At 45.0% G+C, this 19464-nt stretch overlaps 1 protein-coding gene across 7 annotated transcripts in view; it reads right to left on the bottom strand.

The window, feature by feature from the left end:
- NRP1 (neuropilin 1) overlaps positions 1-5807 on the bottom strand; it is a 126247-nt gene extending 120440 nt beyond the window's left edge. For 4 of the 7 annotated variants that reach the window (XM_029077337.2, XM_007667816.4, XM_007667817.4 and 1 more), the window contains exons 1-2: positions 4717-5328; positions 953-1127 (exon numbers count right to left, since the gene is read on the bottom strand). In XM_029077337.2, the coding sequence (XP_028933170.1) occupies positions 953-1127; positions 4717-4783 (242 nt within the window). In that variant the 5' untranslated portion in view covers positions 4784-5328. Of the gene's footprint in view, positions 1-952; positions 1128-4716; positions 5330-5705 lie in introns of those variants that run through there. The other 3 variants (XM_029077338.2, XM_029077339.2, XM_007667815.4) reach the window with 2 other exon arrangements.
- Between the last annotated feature and the right edge of the window lie 13657 nt (positions 5808-19464).

Raw genomic sequence — 19464 nt, 5'->3', positions numbered from 1 at the left:
AATATATATATATGTGTGTGTGTGTGTATGCGTGTGTATAAATATACATTTCTATAGATAAATGAAAGAATACTGGTCACTACCGACTGCCATATCTAACACTATCCAAAATAACTTCAACTGGAAAACTGATTGGTTTCTTCAGCTAATTCAGCATAAGCATAAATGAGAAGTCTACTCAATCTATCACAAAGAAATGAAATCAAACTCTTAGAAAGGTAAGTGACTTTATCCCATATGCATTAGGAACGTCTTCTTAAAAAATGAAACAAGGAATATATTAGCAACTAAAATCAGGATCTCAGGTCCTTCGCCACTTCTTCCCGAAGATTCATGAAACGACGGACTGATACTTGGGACATCATTCAATAAATCTTATAAGAAAATGTGGATTTTATATAATATCTGCTCAACATTCACTTACTCTACTGCCATGGGACTCGTCCAGGATCCACGTACGGCTTCTCCATCAAACATAAATAAGATCAATAGAGCCCTTAACTAGCAACCGTCCTGCAAAGATTTGCTAAAATACCCCATTTTACTATCTGTGGTTGCCGTACATTTTAGTGGCCAATGATCTTTCATAAAAAAGCTACCCAGGGCTTCGCCTCCCTCTCCACTCATAAAAAAAAAAAGACCGTGAGGCTCAGGAAAGAGTTTCAACGGGGAAAAATTGGTAACAGGCCCCCATGCATCACAGAGAAAGGAGACAAAGAGATTAGAAAATGAAATAAAAGATAATCTCGTGTGGCTTTCGAGGATCAGAGGGTACAAAACAGAACTTTAATATCTACACCACAAATATATGATCTGGTCTGGGCTTCAAATCCCTCTTGGAATCCTCTCCGCACCAGCTTGCACACATCAGCGTTTCGAAAGAGCGCGTGGAGCTAGCTAGTTTTGACCACTAGATGGCGCTCTCGCGCCCCATACGGAGACTCTCACTTACTTGCAGTCGCGGTCCTCCAAGTCAAAGTGAGGGTTGAAGTTGATCATAATTCTCTGGTACGGCTCAGGAGCCTGAATCAGCCATTCACATTTTTGGCTGGGGTGATACGAATTAGGATAGCCAGGAGACGTAAGGTACCCGGGGCTTACAATTCTTATAGTGTCACCACATTTATCTGAAAATGAGAAGAACATTCATTTTAATCGCTCATCTACATGGCCAATTTTATGACTTCTTCGGCGTTACTTTCCCCGTTTACTTTTGCAAATTGATGATAGGTTTAAGCTATCGACGTTAGGACCAACTTTTTTTTATAACTTTTCTTGAGCAAGCTCTGAGGTTTTCTTCTTCTTCTTCTTCTTTTCAGGAATTACCGAGAAAAGTCTTATTCTCACCCTCAAGTATACTGGGACTTGGTTCTAAACTACACCAGCTACACTTCAAGGAGAGCAGATTTTGTCAGGTCCCTTCCCACGAACAAGATCTTCCAACATTAAATCCCTACAATTGATGTTAACATGCTCCCAGGGGGTTTCTGCTAGACTTAATTAACCCAAAGAAGTGTAATCTTATTAAGTAACAAGTCCTAAGTAGAAGGTGACTAGAAGATGCTGTTCGACCACCTCCCCCCTGCTGCTTTTTGATGATAAACCTGCTCCGTGTCATTGTCCTTTGGAGATTGTCTTCATAGACCCCCTCCCCAACCCTTGCTTAAAGCAAAACCTCCTTTTGTTTTATCAGTCTATAATCTAAGCAATTTGAAGTTATCTCTGTTCCTGAAATCCAGACCAACAGAGAACAAAGTGTATTTAGTGAAGCAGAAATGATTCAGGATCCTTCCTCTTAAGAAAAGTTGCTTAGGCCTGGGGACTAGATCAAAGTAATGGTGTGGGGGGAAATCCCAAAACATTTATTTTTAATTATAAAACTGCTGAAAAAGTCATGTAGTCAGGAAGAGCAGGTAGCCCATATGACGCTAATATCCTGGCCAGAGTGGCCTTAATGGCCTTGAGGATCATCATTTCGGAATACGAACTGATAGAATAATTCACCGAGAGCTAAATAAGCCAGTGTGTCAGGCTGTTTTTATTGTTTAGGGTATGCTGGCACTGTCATTTTCCAAGATGGATTTCCTACCAGAGATCTTCAGCCTAAAATGCTGCCACATTTACCGATGCTTAATTTTCAGCAATAAAAAATGTGTGCATGAACTATGTAAGAGAAACAGGTCTATGGCCAGTAAAATATCTGAGCCTATCAATCACAAATTTTCAGTAATGGTATATATAGATTTTAATACTGAGTCTAATAGATTCCCTGTGGAAAGCAAATGGCATTCTTTGCTCTCAGCATGAATTTATAAATGTACAGAATTTTATTACAGGAAAACCAGGTCAAATGGAAATGAAAGATGAAGTGCACATCAAAAATGCATAAAGCTACATGCATTATAGAAATCATTGCCCATAAATTAGAAGAAAAGGAGACAATATAAGTACATTGTTTTCTTCAAAGTAGATATTTCTAACTACATTTTTTTGGACTTCTCGGTTTTTCTCCCCCCCCCCTTTTTTTTGGCTTTTATAAACGTAATGTTTGCCAAGAACAAACACTGTTGCAACAGGAGTCCAAAATCCCAGCTAATCATTGTATTGGACTCTGTTCTGTGGCTCTGCTAAGATTTTTGCATTATTTCAAATTTGCAGAAGACTTGGAAAGTGACTGTCTCATTAAATCTCCTCCAGCTCTGTACAAACAACATGGCAGAATCTGGCATCTGTTAAAGGAGTGAAATAAAACAGCACTGCTTCTAGTCACTTGACAGAGTCACTTCGAGAGACATTTAGGTAGATGCAATACTACTAGTGCTCTTTAATCTGTGACTTCTGAGAAAGTGACAGTATAATAAGATAATGTGGACTGCTAGACTCCCTGGCTCTGGTCAATCTCTCTAACAGTTGATTAAGAAGGAGCAATTTCTAATGACTCTAGACCATTAGTCCTAAATAAGGTTAATTAATTAATTCAGCAGACACTGGTGTTGGGCGGGAAGTGGACATGGCATTAGCAGATCTGGAAAGTTACAGAGGAGGTTAATGGCCTTGGTGCCTCCAATCAGACCACTGCATTACAACTAGAACTACTCAAGCTCATTGTTTGCTACTCAGTTTCCCCACCGGCCTTCCCCCTCATCATTTCAGCTAAGAAATTTAAGAAAATCATATGTACCTGTATTTTCATTTTATAGGGCTCTCCCCCACCCCCCATTTATTGAAAATCTACTGTTTGCACATCTCTGAACAGTGGATGCATAAGGATAATAAAATGCTACATCTTGAAAATACTAAGGATTTTTTGGAAACTCAAACACAGGAGATTACCGTATCCCTGTGTCCCTAACCAAAGAGCTCTGAAAGATACTACAAATTGAAACGCCTTTATACATCACAAATGAACGTTGCCCCTTGTGTTTTGGCCTTCCTGGTGTATCTGTTATAAAAAACCGGGAGGGTTAATGAGAATGGGAAATCTATTCCTTCTTAAATCCCATAGTCCCCAGAAAACGTATTAGAGAGATTAACTCCTCATGAAAATGAAACTTAAATTATTCTTAGTGACAAAACGTTCCACTTAAAGCCTCCTTATTAAAACAATATAGCATAGTAAGTAGTGGGTGCTCGTCTCTCCTAATTACCTTGATTGAAAATCAAGTCAGGGAAAAGTAAATATTTGATAAATAGTTAATAATAATTGCCAGAGGATTTACCGTGAAGAGTGTCTTCACACCCCTGCCATCACCTACTATAAAGTGGAAGTCAGACAATCCTATAACCAGATCACGTTGAAAAACACACCGTTCATGCTGCTCCATCGTACCGTTTAGAGCCCTCACATGATCTAATTTACTTAACGGCGAATGGGTTAAGCAACAAACTGGACCTGGAGGCAACATCAGGGGTTTTCTGACAACCCGAATCCCTGAGCTGCAGAACTGTTGTATTCCTACTGTTGTCAGGCTCTCCTCTCTGTTGACACTAGGCAACTTTCATTCGAACTCCATTCTTTCAGCCAAAGATCCGCATTAGGGGGAAGAGATTTCAGCTAGGATGGCTAGGGTAGAAAACACACACACGCAGACACACACCCACCCACACAAACTCACAGACCCACAAACACACTGCTACCAGCAGGTACCATCAGATGATGTTAAACATTCAGACTACGGAGCCTCCAGCAAATCCACTTTTTAAAGTGTACGTTAACTTTCTGCCACCCTCGGATTTTTTATGGGAGGGATTCTCTTTTAATTGCCCCTGGGAGGAAACATTACGGAGGTAATTGCTGTGCTGAAGGGCAGGCACCCTACTTGGTAATAATAATAATAATGTTGGTATTTGTTAAGCGCTATGTGCTAAGCACTGTTCTAAACGCTGGAAACAGGGGGAGCCTGGGCGGGGAGGGGGGGGGAGGAAACGCCCCACCTGAAACAACTTTTTAGGGGGCCTTCGGGGCTGGAGCTGCCCCCCCTTTTCTTTCCCCTGCCTCCTCAAAAACTTTCTTCCACCCCGGCTGGTCCTCGCTGGCCCTAGCGGCTGGGCGGGGTGGGGAAGGGGCGCTAGCCAGGTGACCAGGGAGCTAGCCAGGTGCCCAGGGGGCTAGCCAGGTGCCAGGGGAGCTAGCCAGGTGCCCATGCCCACCCTCCCCCGGCCCTGAGCCCCGCGGAACAGGGCTGTCCAAGGAGGCTCGGCCCTCCGGTCACTTACCGCTCCGGAAAGCGCGGCTCGGGGCGATGGTCAGCGCTGCCCAGCACAGCAGCAGCCCCCAACCCATCCTCCTGCCTCGGGGGGCGGACAGCCCCGGGCCGGCGGCGCGCAAGGACCGGCTCCAAGCCACCGGGAAGGGACAGGGACAGGGACAGGGACAGGGACAGGGACAGGGACTGGGAGCCGGTCGACGAAATCCAAGCCGCCCCACGGCTCCCACTTCTCTGGGCGCTGCAAAACCCTCCGTCCGGACGGGAGGAAAGCGAGCGGCGCGGCAATGCCCCGGTCCGGGAGGAACGCTTCGCTTTTTGTGTCTCAAGTCGTCTGCATCCTGTCATTTAGCTCCGGTTTCCTATCTCTCTTCCCACACTTGTTCCTCTTCCAGAAGACGCTGCCCGGGCCATTTCCCAGAAAAAAGAGGCTCGACCCAATAAAAAAAAATAGATGCAGATATATATATATTTATATATATATATAAATGAATGAGAATCCGTGTGTTGCTTCTAGACCTCTGGAAGGAAATCTCGCCCAGGGGAGTCCTGGCCGGAGGTGTCTGCGGGAAGGAGAGGAGTAAGACAAGATGAGCCGAGGCAGAGGAGTTTCACAAAGTGCACCCCTTCTTTTCTCCTCCTCCTCCTCCTTGCGTCTTTCCCTCCCTCCTCCCCCTTTCCTTAGCCCCCTCCTCCTCCCTCCCCACCCCAAGCTCGCCCGGAATGGCCTGACAGGAGGCAGGGAGAAGAACAAGTTTCCTCTAACGTATTTGTCCCTCTCTCCTCCTCTGCGTCCCCGCCAGCAATTCTTCACCCACCAAGGGGAGGTGTAACCGTGTCCGCCTGGGGGTGGGGGTGGGGGGTGTGTACGTGTGGCCGGGGGGGCGTTTGTGTGTCCGTGGCCCGGTGGGACGGGGTGAGAGGTGTGCGTGGAAGGGGAGGGGGGGGGAGGTTGCGGTGGACGGAAGGGGCCCGACCCTCCTGGGGTTTAATACCAACCAGTCGCACTCCGCTGGGGCGGTGGGCAGAATGGCCAGGGGATGGGGGCAGGGCATTGCCACCTTAGTGTGACCCTCCCCGGGGGGGCGGGGGGACCGCGCAGTGACGAGAAAGAGGAGGCGGAGAGAAGGAGGAGGCGGCGGCGGCGGCGGCTGGGAATCCTGCAAAGAGGGGCAGGGAGGAGAGACAGACACAGACAGACGGACAGACAGAAGGGGGAGAGACTGAGGAGGAGGGATACTGACAGTAGAGAGACTGAGAGGGCAGGGACTGAAAGGAGGAGAGAGACACTGAAAGGGGAGAGACCCTGAGAGGGCAGACTGAGAGGAGACACTAAAAGGGGAGAGAGACTCAGAGGGCAGAGATTGAGAGGAGACACTAAAAGGGGAGCGACACTGAGAGGGCAGAGACTGAAAGGAGGAGAGAGATACTGAAAGGGGAGAGACACTGAGAGGGCAGAGACTAAGAGGAAGAGAGACACTAAAGGGAGAGAGACTAAGAGGGCAGAGACTAAGAGGAAGAGGGACACTAAAGGGAGAGAGACTGGGAGGAGGAGAGACACTAAAGGGAGAGAGACTGAGAGGGCAGAGACTAAGAGGAAGAGAGACACTAAAGGGAGAGAGACTAAGAGGGCAGAGACTAAGAGGAAGAGGGACACTAAAGGGAGAGAGACTAAGAGGGCAGAGACTAAGAGGAAGAGAGACACTAAAGGGAGAGAGACTAAGAGGGCAGAGACTAAGAGGAAGAGGGACACTAAAGGGAGAGAGACTGAAAGGGCAGAGACTGAGAGGAGACACTAAAAGGGGAGAGAGACTGAGAGGGCAGAGACTGAGAGGAGGAGAGAGACACTAAAGGGAGAGATATTGAGAGGAAGAGAGAGACACTAAAGGGAGAGATATTGAGAGGAGGAGAGACACTAAAGGGAGAGAGACAGATAAAAGAGACTAAGAGGAGGAGACACTGAAAGGAGAGAGAAACTGAGAGGGGAGAGCCTCAAAGGAGGAGAGAGACACTAAAAGGGGAGAGAGGTTGAGAGGAGGAGAGAGACTAAAAGGGGAGAGAGACTGAAGGGGCAGAGACTGAAAGGAGGAGAGAGACTAAAAGGGGAGAGATTGAGAGGGCAGAGACCGAGAGGAGGAGAGAGACTAAAAGGGGAGAGAAGCTGAGTGGAGGAGAGACACTAAAGGCAGAGTGACTGAGAGGAGGAGAGAGACACTAAAAGGGGAGGGAGAGACAGAGACCGGGAGGAGGAGAGAGACTAAACGGGGAGAGAGAGACTGGGAGGAGAGGGAGAGCAAGAGAAGGAGAGACAGAGAGAGGAGATGAGACCGAGACCCAAGGACAGAGGGAAAAGTGTGAAGCGCCAAGGAGGTGGCGGCTCCTCCTAGCAACTCAAAATCCACCTCCCGCTGCCGCTGCTGGAGCTGCCGCCGCCCAGAGAAGGAAGAGGAGGAGAAGAAGAGAAAGGAGGAGGAAAAGAAAAAGGAGGAGGAGCGTGGCTCCCAGCCCCCCGGGAGGCCGGGGCTGGAGGGGGAGATGGGCAGCCCGAGGGCGAAGAAGAGAGCGCGCCATGCTTGGTCGTAGAAGAATGAATGAAGGGAAGGAGGGAGGGAGGGAGGAGAAAAGAGGTGAAACGGACGAAGCGCGAGGTGCCCCTCTGTGCCCGGGGTCCACTGTGACCCCGGAATCCTCCTCTACCAGCCCCTGCAGGCTGGGTGGCGGCCCACCCTCCAGCCCATGAACCCCCCACTCCAGACCCAACCGCTTTCTTTCTTTCATTCATTCCATCGTATTTACTGGGCGCTTACCGTGTGCAGAGCACGGTACTAAGCGCTGGGAGGACAAGACAACAACAGACACAGCCCCTGCATCTCCCACTCCCTTCGGCGTCGCCCTGACTCGCTCCCCTTCCTCTTCCCCCCTCCCAGTCCCACAGCGCTTATGTCCCTCTCTCTCATTTTATTTGCATTTTTGTCTCTCTCTCCTCCTCTAGATGGTCAGCTCGTTGTGGGCAGGGAATGTCACTGTTCACTGCTGAACTGTCCTTTCCCGACCGCTTACTACAGTGCTCTGCACGCGGTAAGCGCTCACTAAGTAGGACTGAATGAATGAACGAGCTTGCAGTCTTGGGGGGCGGGGAGAGAGGAAGCTCTTCCTCGGGGGGCGAGGCTACGCTTGGCTGGGCTGCTCGTTGGGGGCTGGGGGCGACCACGGGGCTTCTCGCCATTTTCCTGGAACCGGGTTAGGAGGGATAACCCGCTGCTGCCAGGCACTGGAGAGGGCAGCGATGCTGGGCGTAGGTCCGGTGCATGCCCAGGTTCGGTGCATGATTAGACTGTGAGCCCGTCATTGGGCAGGGATTGTCTCTATCTGTTGCCGAATCGCACATTCCAAGCGCTTAGTACAGTGCTCTGCACATCGTAAGCGCTCAATAAATACTACTGAATGAATGCCCAGGTCCGGTGCAAGCCCAGGTCCGGTCATGTCCAGGTTCGTGCATGCCCAGGTCCGGTGCATGACCAGGTTCGTGCATGCCCAGATCCGGTGCATGCCCAGATCCGGTGCATGTCCAGGTTCGTGCATGTCCAGATCCGGTGCACGTCCAGGTTCGGTATATGCCCAGATTCGTGCATGCCCAGGTTCGGTATATGCCCAGGTCCCGTGTCCCCAGGTGACCCCTTCCCCTCCGCCAAAGCGTTGGACCTGCAGCCTCACCAAGGAGCCAGCCGGCGGGTGGGGGCGTCTCGGGGGGCACCCGGGGGGCGCTCCCCCTCTCCCCCCTTTCCCAGCCCATTTCATCCTTTCCATAGCAAGACCCGTCCCCCCGGGCAGGGGCCGGACACGCCTGCCTTGGGACACGCCCGGGACTCCGGCGGGGAATTCGCTTCCTTGACAGGGTCTGGGTCCCCTTGCCAGCCTCCCCGCCGCCCGGACAGCACGAGGGCTCTGCCAGCCTCTGCCCCTTTCCACCTCCAGCCCCGGGCCCTGCCGCTTTCACAGGAAAAAAAAAAATCAACACCAGCAAAACCCCTGGAACGTTCAAAAAAAGGGGAAATAATAATATTGGTATTCGTTAAGCTCCTACTATGTGCATAGCACTGATCTAAGCGCTGGGGGAGATACATGGTAATCGGGTTGTCCCACGTGAGGCTCACAGTTAACCCCCATTTTACAGATGACATAACTGAGGCACAGAGAAGTTAAGTGATTTGCCCAGTCACAGAGCTGAGAAGTGGCAAAGTCAGAATTCGAACCCATGACCTGTGACTCCCAAGCCCGGGCTCTTTCCACTGAGCTACGCTGGAAACCGTAGGTGAACCCTTCCCTCCTCTTCTGCATGTCTCGGCCTCTTCTGCCACCCACTGAACAACACCGGATGAGGGGCACCGTGGGTTGCCCCCCTCCGCCCCCCCCCCCCCCCCCCGGGGCGCACAGGCACCGGTGGAAACGAAACCAACTTTGTGGTTCGTCTCCCTCTGGGTGAGGGAAGCCAAGGGTTTCCTTCCCCAGCTCTGCCAGTCCTTTGGTTTGTCTGATTACTGGGGTATTTCTGTAGACAATCAATACACAGTTCACCCAGCCAAGGCTCTGGCACTCCCCACACAGCAGTGGAACAGTGCTCTGAGACCTAAGGCCAAAAGACAGCCCAGATGAGTAAACCACTTTTGACTTCTGTTCCTCATCCTCACAAACTTCTGAACAAGGTCAGTCTTGGGCTCTGGCCTTCACTCATCGAGCCTGTAACACAGACCTCCTGGACATAGCCACAGCGCTCAGCTCAGGCGTAAATCCAGGGCGCTGATTCAATCACCTTTTAAGTTTACACTGAATTTGTTTTAGAAGCACCATATTCCTTCCTGACGTTCCACTCCAAGATGTTCTTCTTCCCATTAAATTCCATAGCTCTGTAGGAGCATTCATTCAACAGTATTTACTGGGAACACCGTGGGCGGAACACTATAATAATAACATTAAGCACTTACTGTGTGCCAAGCCCTGTACTAAGGAGTGGGGTAGATTCAAGATAATCAGTCCCTGTTCCAAATGGGGCTCACAGTCCAAGGGGGAGGGAGAACAGGTATATGACCCTCGTTTTACAGATAAGGAAACTGAGGCACAGAGAAGTTAAGTGATCTGCCCAAAGCAGGTGGCGGAGCTAGGGTTAGAACTCCCAGGCCTGCCCCTCCCAACAGCAAAAAAGGCCCATGCTGTGTGCACCAGCCCTCCAGCTCAAGGCAACAAGGCAGGAGAAATGAACCCAGAAGCATGCCGCCCCGTCCCCCCACCTCCACCTCCCGTTTTCCAAACACTGAAAGCACTCTCTGATTGCCATTAATGTAGTCACTAACCACCGAACCCGAGGATGGAACCAAATGCAGGTCAACTGAGTCAGCAACCAAGCTAAGCATATGCACGTTCAGCTGGGATTCTTCCATCACGTGTAACAGATTATAGCCTCAAAACCTGTACACACCTCGTGTATGTTGGTAAATATGAACATGTTGGGATGTTTCATTATTATACTACACATAGTTGTACTAAAATTATTTTTAGAATGTTTGGAGGGGTAATCTCTGAGAAATTGCCACTTTTCCACACCACTTATGAACTGTGCTTGTTCCAAACCCTTAGTGAACTGCTGTGGTGTTTGTTTTACAAAAGGGAGGAGGATCACTGGTGGTTCTCTTAAGGTAAAGAGGTTATTTTAGGTTTGTGGTGGCCCACTTAAGAGTTGTTTAATTCTCCATGCTGGGTCTTTCCACTATTCCCCCTCACCCACCAGAGGGCCTCCAGAGGAACAGGATAAGTAGAATTTTCAAAACGGTAATTGTAAAACCTCCATCATCAAATTAATCTGTGTTAGGGCCAAGGCACAGGGAGCTGTCTCAGATCCTTCTGGCCTTGTCTGAGCCACCTCCATTCCTACCGATACTAGTAAGAGTTCAGTACTTTCCATCAGCCTTTTACGGTTGCCGAGGAGGCCGTGTTAATGGGATTGTCCTTTCTTCCGCTGCCCTTGCCCCATTTTCCGGGAATTGTCCCTTCCTTGAGTGGCACCGGCCTGGCCTCTCTGGAAAAGGAGGAGGCAGGTGAAGCCATGATGCAGCTGGTGTCTCAAAAATCTTAAAACTGAAATCTTAAAACTGATCGCATACACGTCTTCAATTTGCCTGAAAGCTGTCCTACCATGGGGATTACTATTATTATTATTTATGGCATTTGCTGTGAATGCTAATTACCTATTTCCTTTCTTGACCAATAAAATCAAATAAGAATAGAGAAAGCTTAAGTGACCCTAGAGGCTATTATGACCTCTTTTCTCAATGAATTTTAGGTTGCTAGAAAATGGATATTTAAATTTAGCACATTAGGAAGCACACAAATTCAAAGTGGAAAGCATACTGTAATTATCAAAAGAAACCAAAAATAACAACTGTTAATATAAATGAAGCATAATAGGCAAGAAATTAAAAATGGTTAAAATTCAAAATGAAATATAGTTCTGTTTTTGAAAAACCACCATTTTGACTAAACGATGGACAACAATTTTGAACCCGGTTCTCTCAGTGCCTAAGGTTATTCTTTCTATAATTTAGGAAGACTAGTCTCCCTCTTTTTTATGATATTTATTAAGTGTTTGCTATGTGCCAGGCACCATACTAAGTGCTGGGGTAGATACACGATAATCGGGTTGGCCACACTCCTTGCCCCACGTGGGGCTCACAGTCTTACTTCCCATTTTACAGACGAGGGAACTGGGGTCCAGAGAAGTGAAGTGACTTGCCCAAGGTCACACAGCAGACAAATGGCAGAGCTGGTATTAAAACCCAGGTCCCTCTGACTCCCAGGCCTGTGGTCTATCCGCTAGGCTAAGAGAAGCAGCGTGGCTCAGTGGTAAGAGCACGGGCTTGGGAGTCAGAAGTCATGGGTTCAAATCCTGGTTCTACCACTTGTCAGCTGTGTGACTGTGGGCAAGTCACTTAACTTCTCTGTGCCTCCGTTACCTCATCTGTAAAATGGGGGTGAAGACTGTGAGCCTCTCATGGGACAAGCTGATTACCCTGGATCTACCCCAGAGATTAGAACAGTGCTCTGCACATAGTAAGCACTTAAACACCAACATTATTATTACTCTCTCTCACCCCCACTTTGTATCTCTCTGTGGAGTAGGTATATAAAAATAATATAATAATAATAAGTATGGTATTTAAGTGCTTACTCTGTGCCAAGCACTGTTCTGATATCTATATTTAAGTCCGACATACCTACCAGAGGTATTTGCTTTGTTTTCAAAGACAACATTCCTGATAATAAAGCCCATTCATGCAGGCCAGTGTGGCTGAAAAAACAATGCATTATCCATAAGCTAGACTACATTGTAAAGGAAACGGTCCAGTGCGCTGCTGAAGAATAGGCACCAATGCTTGCAACAAATCACTGAACAGACCCCCCAGAGAGCTGAAAGAGTATGTATATACACCAATCAAAGTTTCCTACTTAGAGTAGCAGCGAGGCCTAGTGGAAAGAGCACGGGTTTGGGAGTCAGAAGGACCTGGGTTCTAATCCCACCTCTGTCACTTGTTTGCTGTGTGACCTTGAGCAAGTCTCTTCACGTCTCTGTGTCTCAGTTACCTTACCTGTAAAATGGGCATTAAGACTGTGAGCCCTATGTGGGACAGGGACTGTGTCCAACCCAATTATCTTATATCTACCTCAGTGCTTGGTACAGTGTTTGGCACATAGTAAGCGCTTAACAAATACCACATTTACTATTATAATTACTAAGGTTGGACACAGTCCCTATCCCACATGGGGCTCACAGTTTTAATCTCCATTTTACAGATGAGGTATCTCAGGCATAGAAAGGTGAGTGATTTGCCCAAGGTCACATAGATTAGAACCCATACCCTCTGACTCCCAAATCTTTGCTCTTGCCACAAGGCCATGCTGCTAAGGAATAACTTTAGGCTCTGGAAGAATCAGATTCGGGGTGTTCTTACTAAGGCCCCTTTTTATATGTACATATTCTATTTACATGAATTTTAATTTTAAAGTGGTGTCAGAGGAAAAATAAAAAGCTAAACCATCTTTTACTTTATGAGACCTTATCTTACCGTAAGGTCTTTAAGACAAAAGCTGTGATAAAATGAACTTGGGCATAGAGGAGAGATATTTCTCTGTGGTTTTAAAACTGAACTGTAGTATCTGCTTCCTAGAGAATAGAAAAGTTTCATAGTAAATGAGTAGAAGACCATGAGTAGAAAACATTCATCCCTAATCAAAGCCAGTTATAGGGCAATGAAAAGTAGGGTCACAGTACTTAGGGCCGAGTAAGTGGCTTGAATTTTAGTTTAGGAAGTTTGCATGAAAATGAAATTGACAGCATATTAAGAGCCAAATTTAAAATTAGTTGATTAAAAAGGGGAGAATTATTAAAATGAAATTTTTAAATGAAATTCAGCTGTAAAATAAAATGGAATGCCATTCAAATTTTGAGGAACTTGAAAATGCCATCTAATGAGAATCATCAAACTATAAGGGGAAAGATGCCTCTCCCAATTGAATTAAATTGTAATTTTAGAAAATTATGTCAGTGACTGAAGTTAAAAAGAAAAGGTATTAGAATGCAAAATGAGTTTTTAAAATTCTTCACACAGAGTGCTGTATTCATTTTAATAAAATAGCAAATGTTCTGGAAAAAACCTCAAGGCACAATAAAAGAAGATATTTTTCAAAATTCTAGCTTCAGCAAAGGCAAAGCCAACAGTATTCTTTATATTTTCTAGCTTTAAGGAGCACTATTCTAAGTCATTTGCAAAAGATTGACATGCTTTAGAAAAGCATTTAATAGTTAAAAACATATACCTTTTTCATTGTTAAGATTGTGTTTCATTAATTTTCATGCCAGATTTCTGGAGCCACAATTCAAATGAAAATTCGGACAAATATCAGTTACTGTGGAGAAAAATGGGGTCTTTTTGGCTTGGAAGATCTATAGGCCTGGTCTCTCATCAGCGGACATTACATTGACTTTAAATGTTTTTCTTAACTCTCCACACCTCCCTATTGTTCATCCTACCCAGTTTTAACTACAGTTTTCAGGTGGTAGGTGAAGAAAGAGTGGAAGAGGGAAGGGAGAACTGTCTAGTCCTACAGTGTGGAGCTTTGCCTCAAGCCCTTTGAGTCAGTGTGTCTATGGGGACCTGCATTCATCTCATCAGGCCTGTTTTGGGCCTGAAGAACTCTAAAAAATGCAAGAAAGTCCTTGGAAATGGGACCAGGAGTCCAGGGGGAGAATTGGTTCCATTGCACACTGTAAGTGCTCAATAAATCCAATTGACTGCCCAGACTAGCTACAAGCCCTCAAGATGGGGTTGGTGGAAATGAGACTCTCCAGTATAAAACTGGACAGGCAGCCATCCTACCTTGGAGAGATCCACAAATAATAATAATAATAATAATAATGTTGGTATTTGTTAAGCACTTACTATGTGCAGAGCATTGTTCTTAGCGCTGGGGTAGATACAGGGTAATCAGGTTGTCTCATGTGAGGCTCACAGTTAATTCCCATTTTACAGATGAGGTAACTGAGGCACAGAGAAGTTAAGTGACTTGCCCACAGTCACACAGCTGAGAAGTGGCTGAGCCAGGATTTAAACCCATGACCGCTGACTCCCAAGCCCGGGCTCTTTCCACTGAGCCATGCTACAAATATCCCTGAGTTTTTTGGAAGAGAAAGCAGGGGCCCGAGGTGGCCAAACTAATGTCTTGTAAGTACCCAGCAGTAGTTCATGGCTAGATGTGAATCGTTTCCAGTTGCCTCAAAGAAGCTGGACATGTATGTGAACCCTGAGGATATGGCCAAATTGTGTGACTCCTAGTTCCATAGCACAGCAGGGCAAGAACCGACTGAGGAAGTGTCACATTTAAGTAGAGTCAAGAGAATTTTAGCTTTTTGAGGAATTTTTGCCATTTATGATAAATACCACCCACCAAGAAAATGAACATGTGGATAAAACTGACTGCCAAGGAAAAGCATTTAAAAAGTGCTCACTCCGTAGCCCATTTACATCCCTGCATACAGGCACAAATTTCCATTAAAGGGAGTGAAAATTCCAGCTAAATTATAGATATACAGAAATATGGGGAGGTTCTAAGCAAATTCTTCATTATAGGCCTTGAAATGTCATTGAGTTTCCTGAACTTCTTATAAATATTCATCAATCTTAAAATGCTTCCCCACCACCATTCAACAGGATGTACTGAGGCCCATTTTGATGTAGAGCATTGTACTAGAACCTATGCAAAGAGTTCAGACCCAGCTTTTTTAACTCTACTTCACAGACCAAGAAATGGAACAAAGAGAAAGTAACGTGATATGGTCAGAGCTGGCTTCAGTCATTTGGCTTCCATGAGACAGGAAAATAATGCCCCTTTCCCCCGCCGATAAAATCTGCAGAGTTCTGAATTTTTCAAATTGACAACCTCCACCACCTCACTATCCCAACGGCAGCTTCCCTCGAGGTGCTGCCTCTCTAGCTTGCCTCTCTGATGTCAGTCCTACCTGATGCCAGCCCTGGAATATGGTCACTCAGAGGGTGAGTAAGGAAGCCACAGATAGACTTGATATTTTGATTTTCTAAGTAGAACAGAAAAAAATACTATATGATAAAGTTAAAAGTTCCTAAGGACCTGCAAAATAATAAATCACTTAAATTGTAGGTGTACAAATATTATTAAGTCAAATAGCTACGGTCAGATACCGGATGATCCCTTTAAATTTTACCTGAGGGTAATAGACTCTGACACAATTTTCAAATAGCGTATCTAACCCAGATCAAATTCTGTATCACAGGCAGATCAATATTTCTGACTACCCCAGCTGCCCAAGTATTGATATTAGATCAAATGAATAAACTAGTATTTCTTAGGAGTTTTTAAAGGAACAGATATTCCTTCAGGTCATAAGGATTTAGTGCACCAGAGAAGCATGGAAATGGAATGGTAAATTTGTCATATAATATTGCCTGCATATATGTACCTATGGTGTATATATTATGTGCATATGCTATCGATGCATATGACAGAGGGAATGCCTGCTCACCAGTTGTGAAAACAACTTTTTCCACATTCCACTTCTGGCAGCCATTTTTAGCCACTAGGGTGGAAGGAAGAAAGATCTGGATTTCCCTGTTAGCTGTTTTCCACATCCTGGATTCCCAACTTGTTCCAAGCTTGCCAGAATTTGCTGGCAGGTGAATGAAAATGTGAAAAGCTGGTATGTTTTCCAAAACAACTCACAGAGCTGGTGTATATATAGATGAATTATCCATCTCTGTTTCTTGTTATATAGGGATGATAATGGACCAAAATTGCTGATTGCCAATAATCTCTATTTTTAGACCGTGTAGAGTGTGAAGCTGACACAGTGTCACTGCAGCTCATTCATCTACCTTTACATGTGAAAGATAATTACCTTACACAAGCCTAATTATACCTCCCCTTATTCTCTGCATTTGTCTGTAAGCATTTACATATATATATATGATTTTCCTCAGTAATCATCTTCAACATGAAGAAGGATTTATGAAGCACCCGCCTGAGCTGGGCTCCATATGCTTGCAAGTTCTTAGTATGTCTGAAGATGATGATAATTGTGCTATGCTGGGCTCAATACAGAGCAAGGAAACAGGATGGTCCCTGCCTCCCAGGAGCTGACATCTGAGGCAGACATATGAATGGTTAAACAATTCTAGCTCTTCTAAAATAACATAAGATATCAATGGGGAACATTGGAATACATAAAAGCGGTTCTATCCTGACGGGAATTAATATGAACACTTCTTGACTTCTAGATGCCCTAAATAACCTGAAACTGAGAATTATCCTGTAAGATCCAGTTTGTAGATATTTTCCTTCTGTAAATCCAAACTAATTTAAGAAATCAGATGGGTCAGTAATGACTATAAAGTTGCCTTGCAATCATAATTCTATCCTTAAGAGATTCACAGCAGAGTCTAATCTTGTGGAGTGTGTTTTAGTAAGAAATGCAACAAAGAATTGCCTGGACATGTTGAAACGCATTTAGACTAGGCCTGAACACGCCAACTTTTCCAGCTTACTTTAAGAGACTGTGACAGTGTGCTGATTTTTTTGCCCAATTATTAAAATGAACTTTTAAAATGACTTGTATGAGAAAATGCAAGAAGAAACCTTAATGGTGAAGGCAAATAACTGATATTATTACCTGTATGCTTAAGTATTACAGTGGGTTTATCGCCATCAAATAATATCATAACTGTCCAAGTGTGCAGAGTGCTGTGGTAGGTGTTATACAAAGCAGGTTAAGCAAACTTGATCCTTTGCATCTCTGAGATTTGACCACCTTCCCAGTTGGTGTATTTTATGTCTGAGTTGTTTGTCTGCTTAACTTTCACTGTTAAGTCTCTGGGGCAGGAACTGTGTCTTCTCTGTATCTTGAACAGAGCACACTGTCAGCACTCAATAAACAATGATAATAATGAAGAAACCACTACCCAGGGAATGCCTATAGATGACAAAAACTTCTCTGTTGTTTGTTAAGGAAAGGCCAAGGCAGTGTTCATAATCATCTGGGAATGGAAGTATGTACTTTTCACAGGAAGTGTTTGGACACCTTTGGAGTTAACCAGAAGAAAATTCTATGGAGAGGGTCTGTTGAGAAAATATGGAGCAGCAACATTCTGTTCCTCTCCATATTTAGGGAAACAATATGTTGCTTCTCTGCTTAAGTTCGAACATGCTATTTTAAACACCCACGAGTTGCTACATATTAATGATAGTTTATCAGCAAACTGGATTTCTGCCCTGTTCCCAGTTTTAATGAGGAAAGAGTATCTTCCCTCTTCATTGGAGGTCAAGTCAAAGGCAAACAGTGAGTTCACTTTGGTTGAGAATGATTATCAAAATATTTTCCACTTCTCTGCTCTTACTTTTCTTGTGTTGTCTTTTGGATGGACTTAGTGCTTGGTTAGCTTCTACAGATAGCACTGTTAATTTAATCACTGCTATTAAGGCATTGCATAGAAGAGCTATATTCTCTGACACTTCAAAGGGTGCTTAAGTACAGGAACATGTGGTGTGTGCCAAGGAGTTTCAAATGAATACGAAGTGGTGAGATGCATGCGGCATGTACAATTCTCCAAATTTGAACTTACATCCCCACCGAATGTAGGAGAAGTTAGGCCTAGTGTCTGCTGTAAATTTTCCTATGATTATAATTATTTACAAACTCAAATCAATACACATATGCAGATGAAAGACACGCCACAACTAGCAAATGATGTGGGGGTGTTACCTGCAATTTCCACCTTAGATGGTCAAAAAAATATTTGTGTTAGTGCTCAGTAAAGTTCTGGGATCACCCAATCTATCAATCAATTGTATTTATTGAGCTCTTACTGTGGGCAGAGCACTTTACTACTGACACAGGAGAGTACAATATAACAGAGTAGGGAGACACATTCCCTGTCCACAAGGAGTTTACAGTCTAGAGAAACCAGGATGGGGAGAAGTGGTGCTGTTCTGTTATAATATGTGTTAACATCTCCACTCACAAACATATTCTGGCTACTTTATAAAAACTGTCCTTGGAAAACCTGGTGAGCTGAATAAAGACATCTAGCAACTCCACCTTTTTGCTCCAGGCTAGAAAGACAGCTCAGTTTCTAAAAACCTTCTCTGTTACCTCTGAAGCTTCCCATTTCACGCTCCCTGAGTATATCTTTATAAAATAAGCCCGAGGAAATAGATAATGAAGAAGTCTTTGCCCTAATCGAAAGTCACCACTACAAAGATTCGGGCAGGTATACTTTGCCTGATGGGAAAAAAAATAACCCTAGAGAGATATCCAGCTGTCCGAAAACAGGCGCTATGTGATAGTTTGACAGATCCACATTGGTCCCCTAGCTGGTGTAGGACCCATTTTCTGTCAATCTCACAACCAGGCAATTTCCATCCCTAATGGCTACCAAACGCTGAAAGGGGACTGGACTCTGCTGGGCCCATAAACCAGAGCTTAAAGGAAAAACACTTCCAATGATATCAGTTGGGGTTGAAGCAGTTCTAAATTCTCTTGGTGTTGATTTGATGTGATCCACACACATTGACAATTGTGAGCTTAAAAATGTCCGCTTTTAGCCCAGATAGCTTATCTTGTCGTTGGGGTCTTGTTCTTTTACCCAGTAACTCATCTACTTCTTAGTAATTTTCTTTTAAAAGAGCAGGGAGATAAGTAGCTATTTTCTCCAGTCATTTATTGAAGGCCAAATTCTTAGCTTAAATCCTGGCATTATCAGACACTACAGACTGTTCCAAATCTGCACGTACTCCACTTCCAGTAACCTGATTTCCCAGACCAGTGGTAAATTTCAGCTCTGTCATACTGCACTATTACATTTCTAAGATGCTCCCCAGAAAATTCCCACACAATTATTATTAGCAACTTGGCACCAACAAAAGCCTTCTTCATTTCTTTTGTTTAGTGGTGGAAATTCCATCTTGGAATTCAAGGACTTGGACTCAAGTATTTATCCTTACAGTATGTTTTTTATTACAAATACTTTTTAAAAAACATTTCTTTCTCCCCTAGGGAACATTTTCAAAATATAAATTCCATCCCAAAGTTTATTTTGGTCATTCCATATTGTGTAATGTGCATAACATTTACTAAGCAGATATGGGTAACGCTGTGCCTCATTCAAATCTACCATATTTGACT

Source organism: Ornithorhynchus anatinus, chromosome 13 (genome assembly GCF_004115215.2).
Source record: "Ornithorhynchus anatinus isolate Pmale09 chromosome 13, mOrnAna1.pri.v4, whole genome shotgun sequence".
Classification (NCBI taxonomy): domain Eukaryota; kingdom Metazoa; phylum Chordata; class Mammalia; order Monotremata; family Ornithorhynchidae; genus Ornithorhynchus; species Ornithorhynchus anatinus.
The sequence above is the reverse complement of the archived record's forward strand: the minus strand, read 5'-3'. Positions and strand labels throughout refer to the sequence as shown.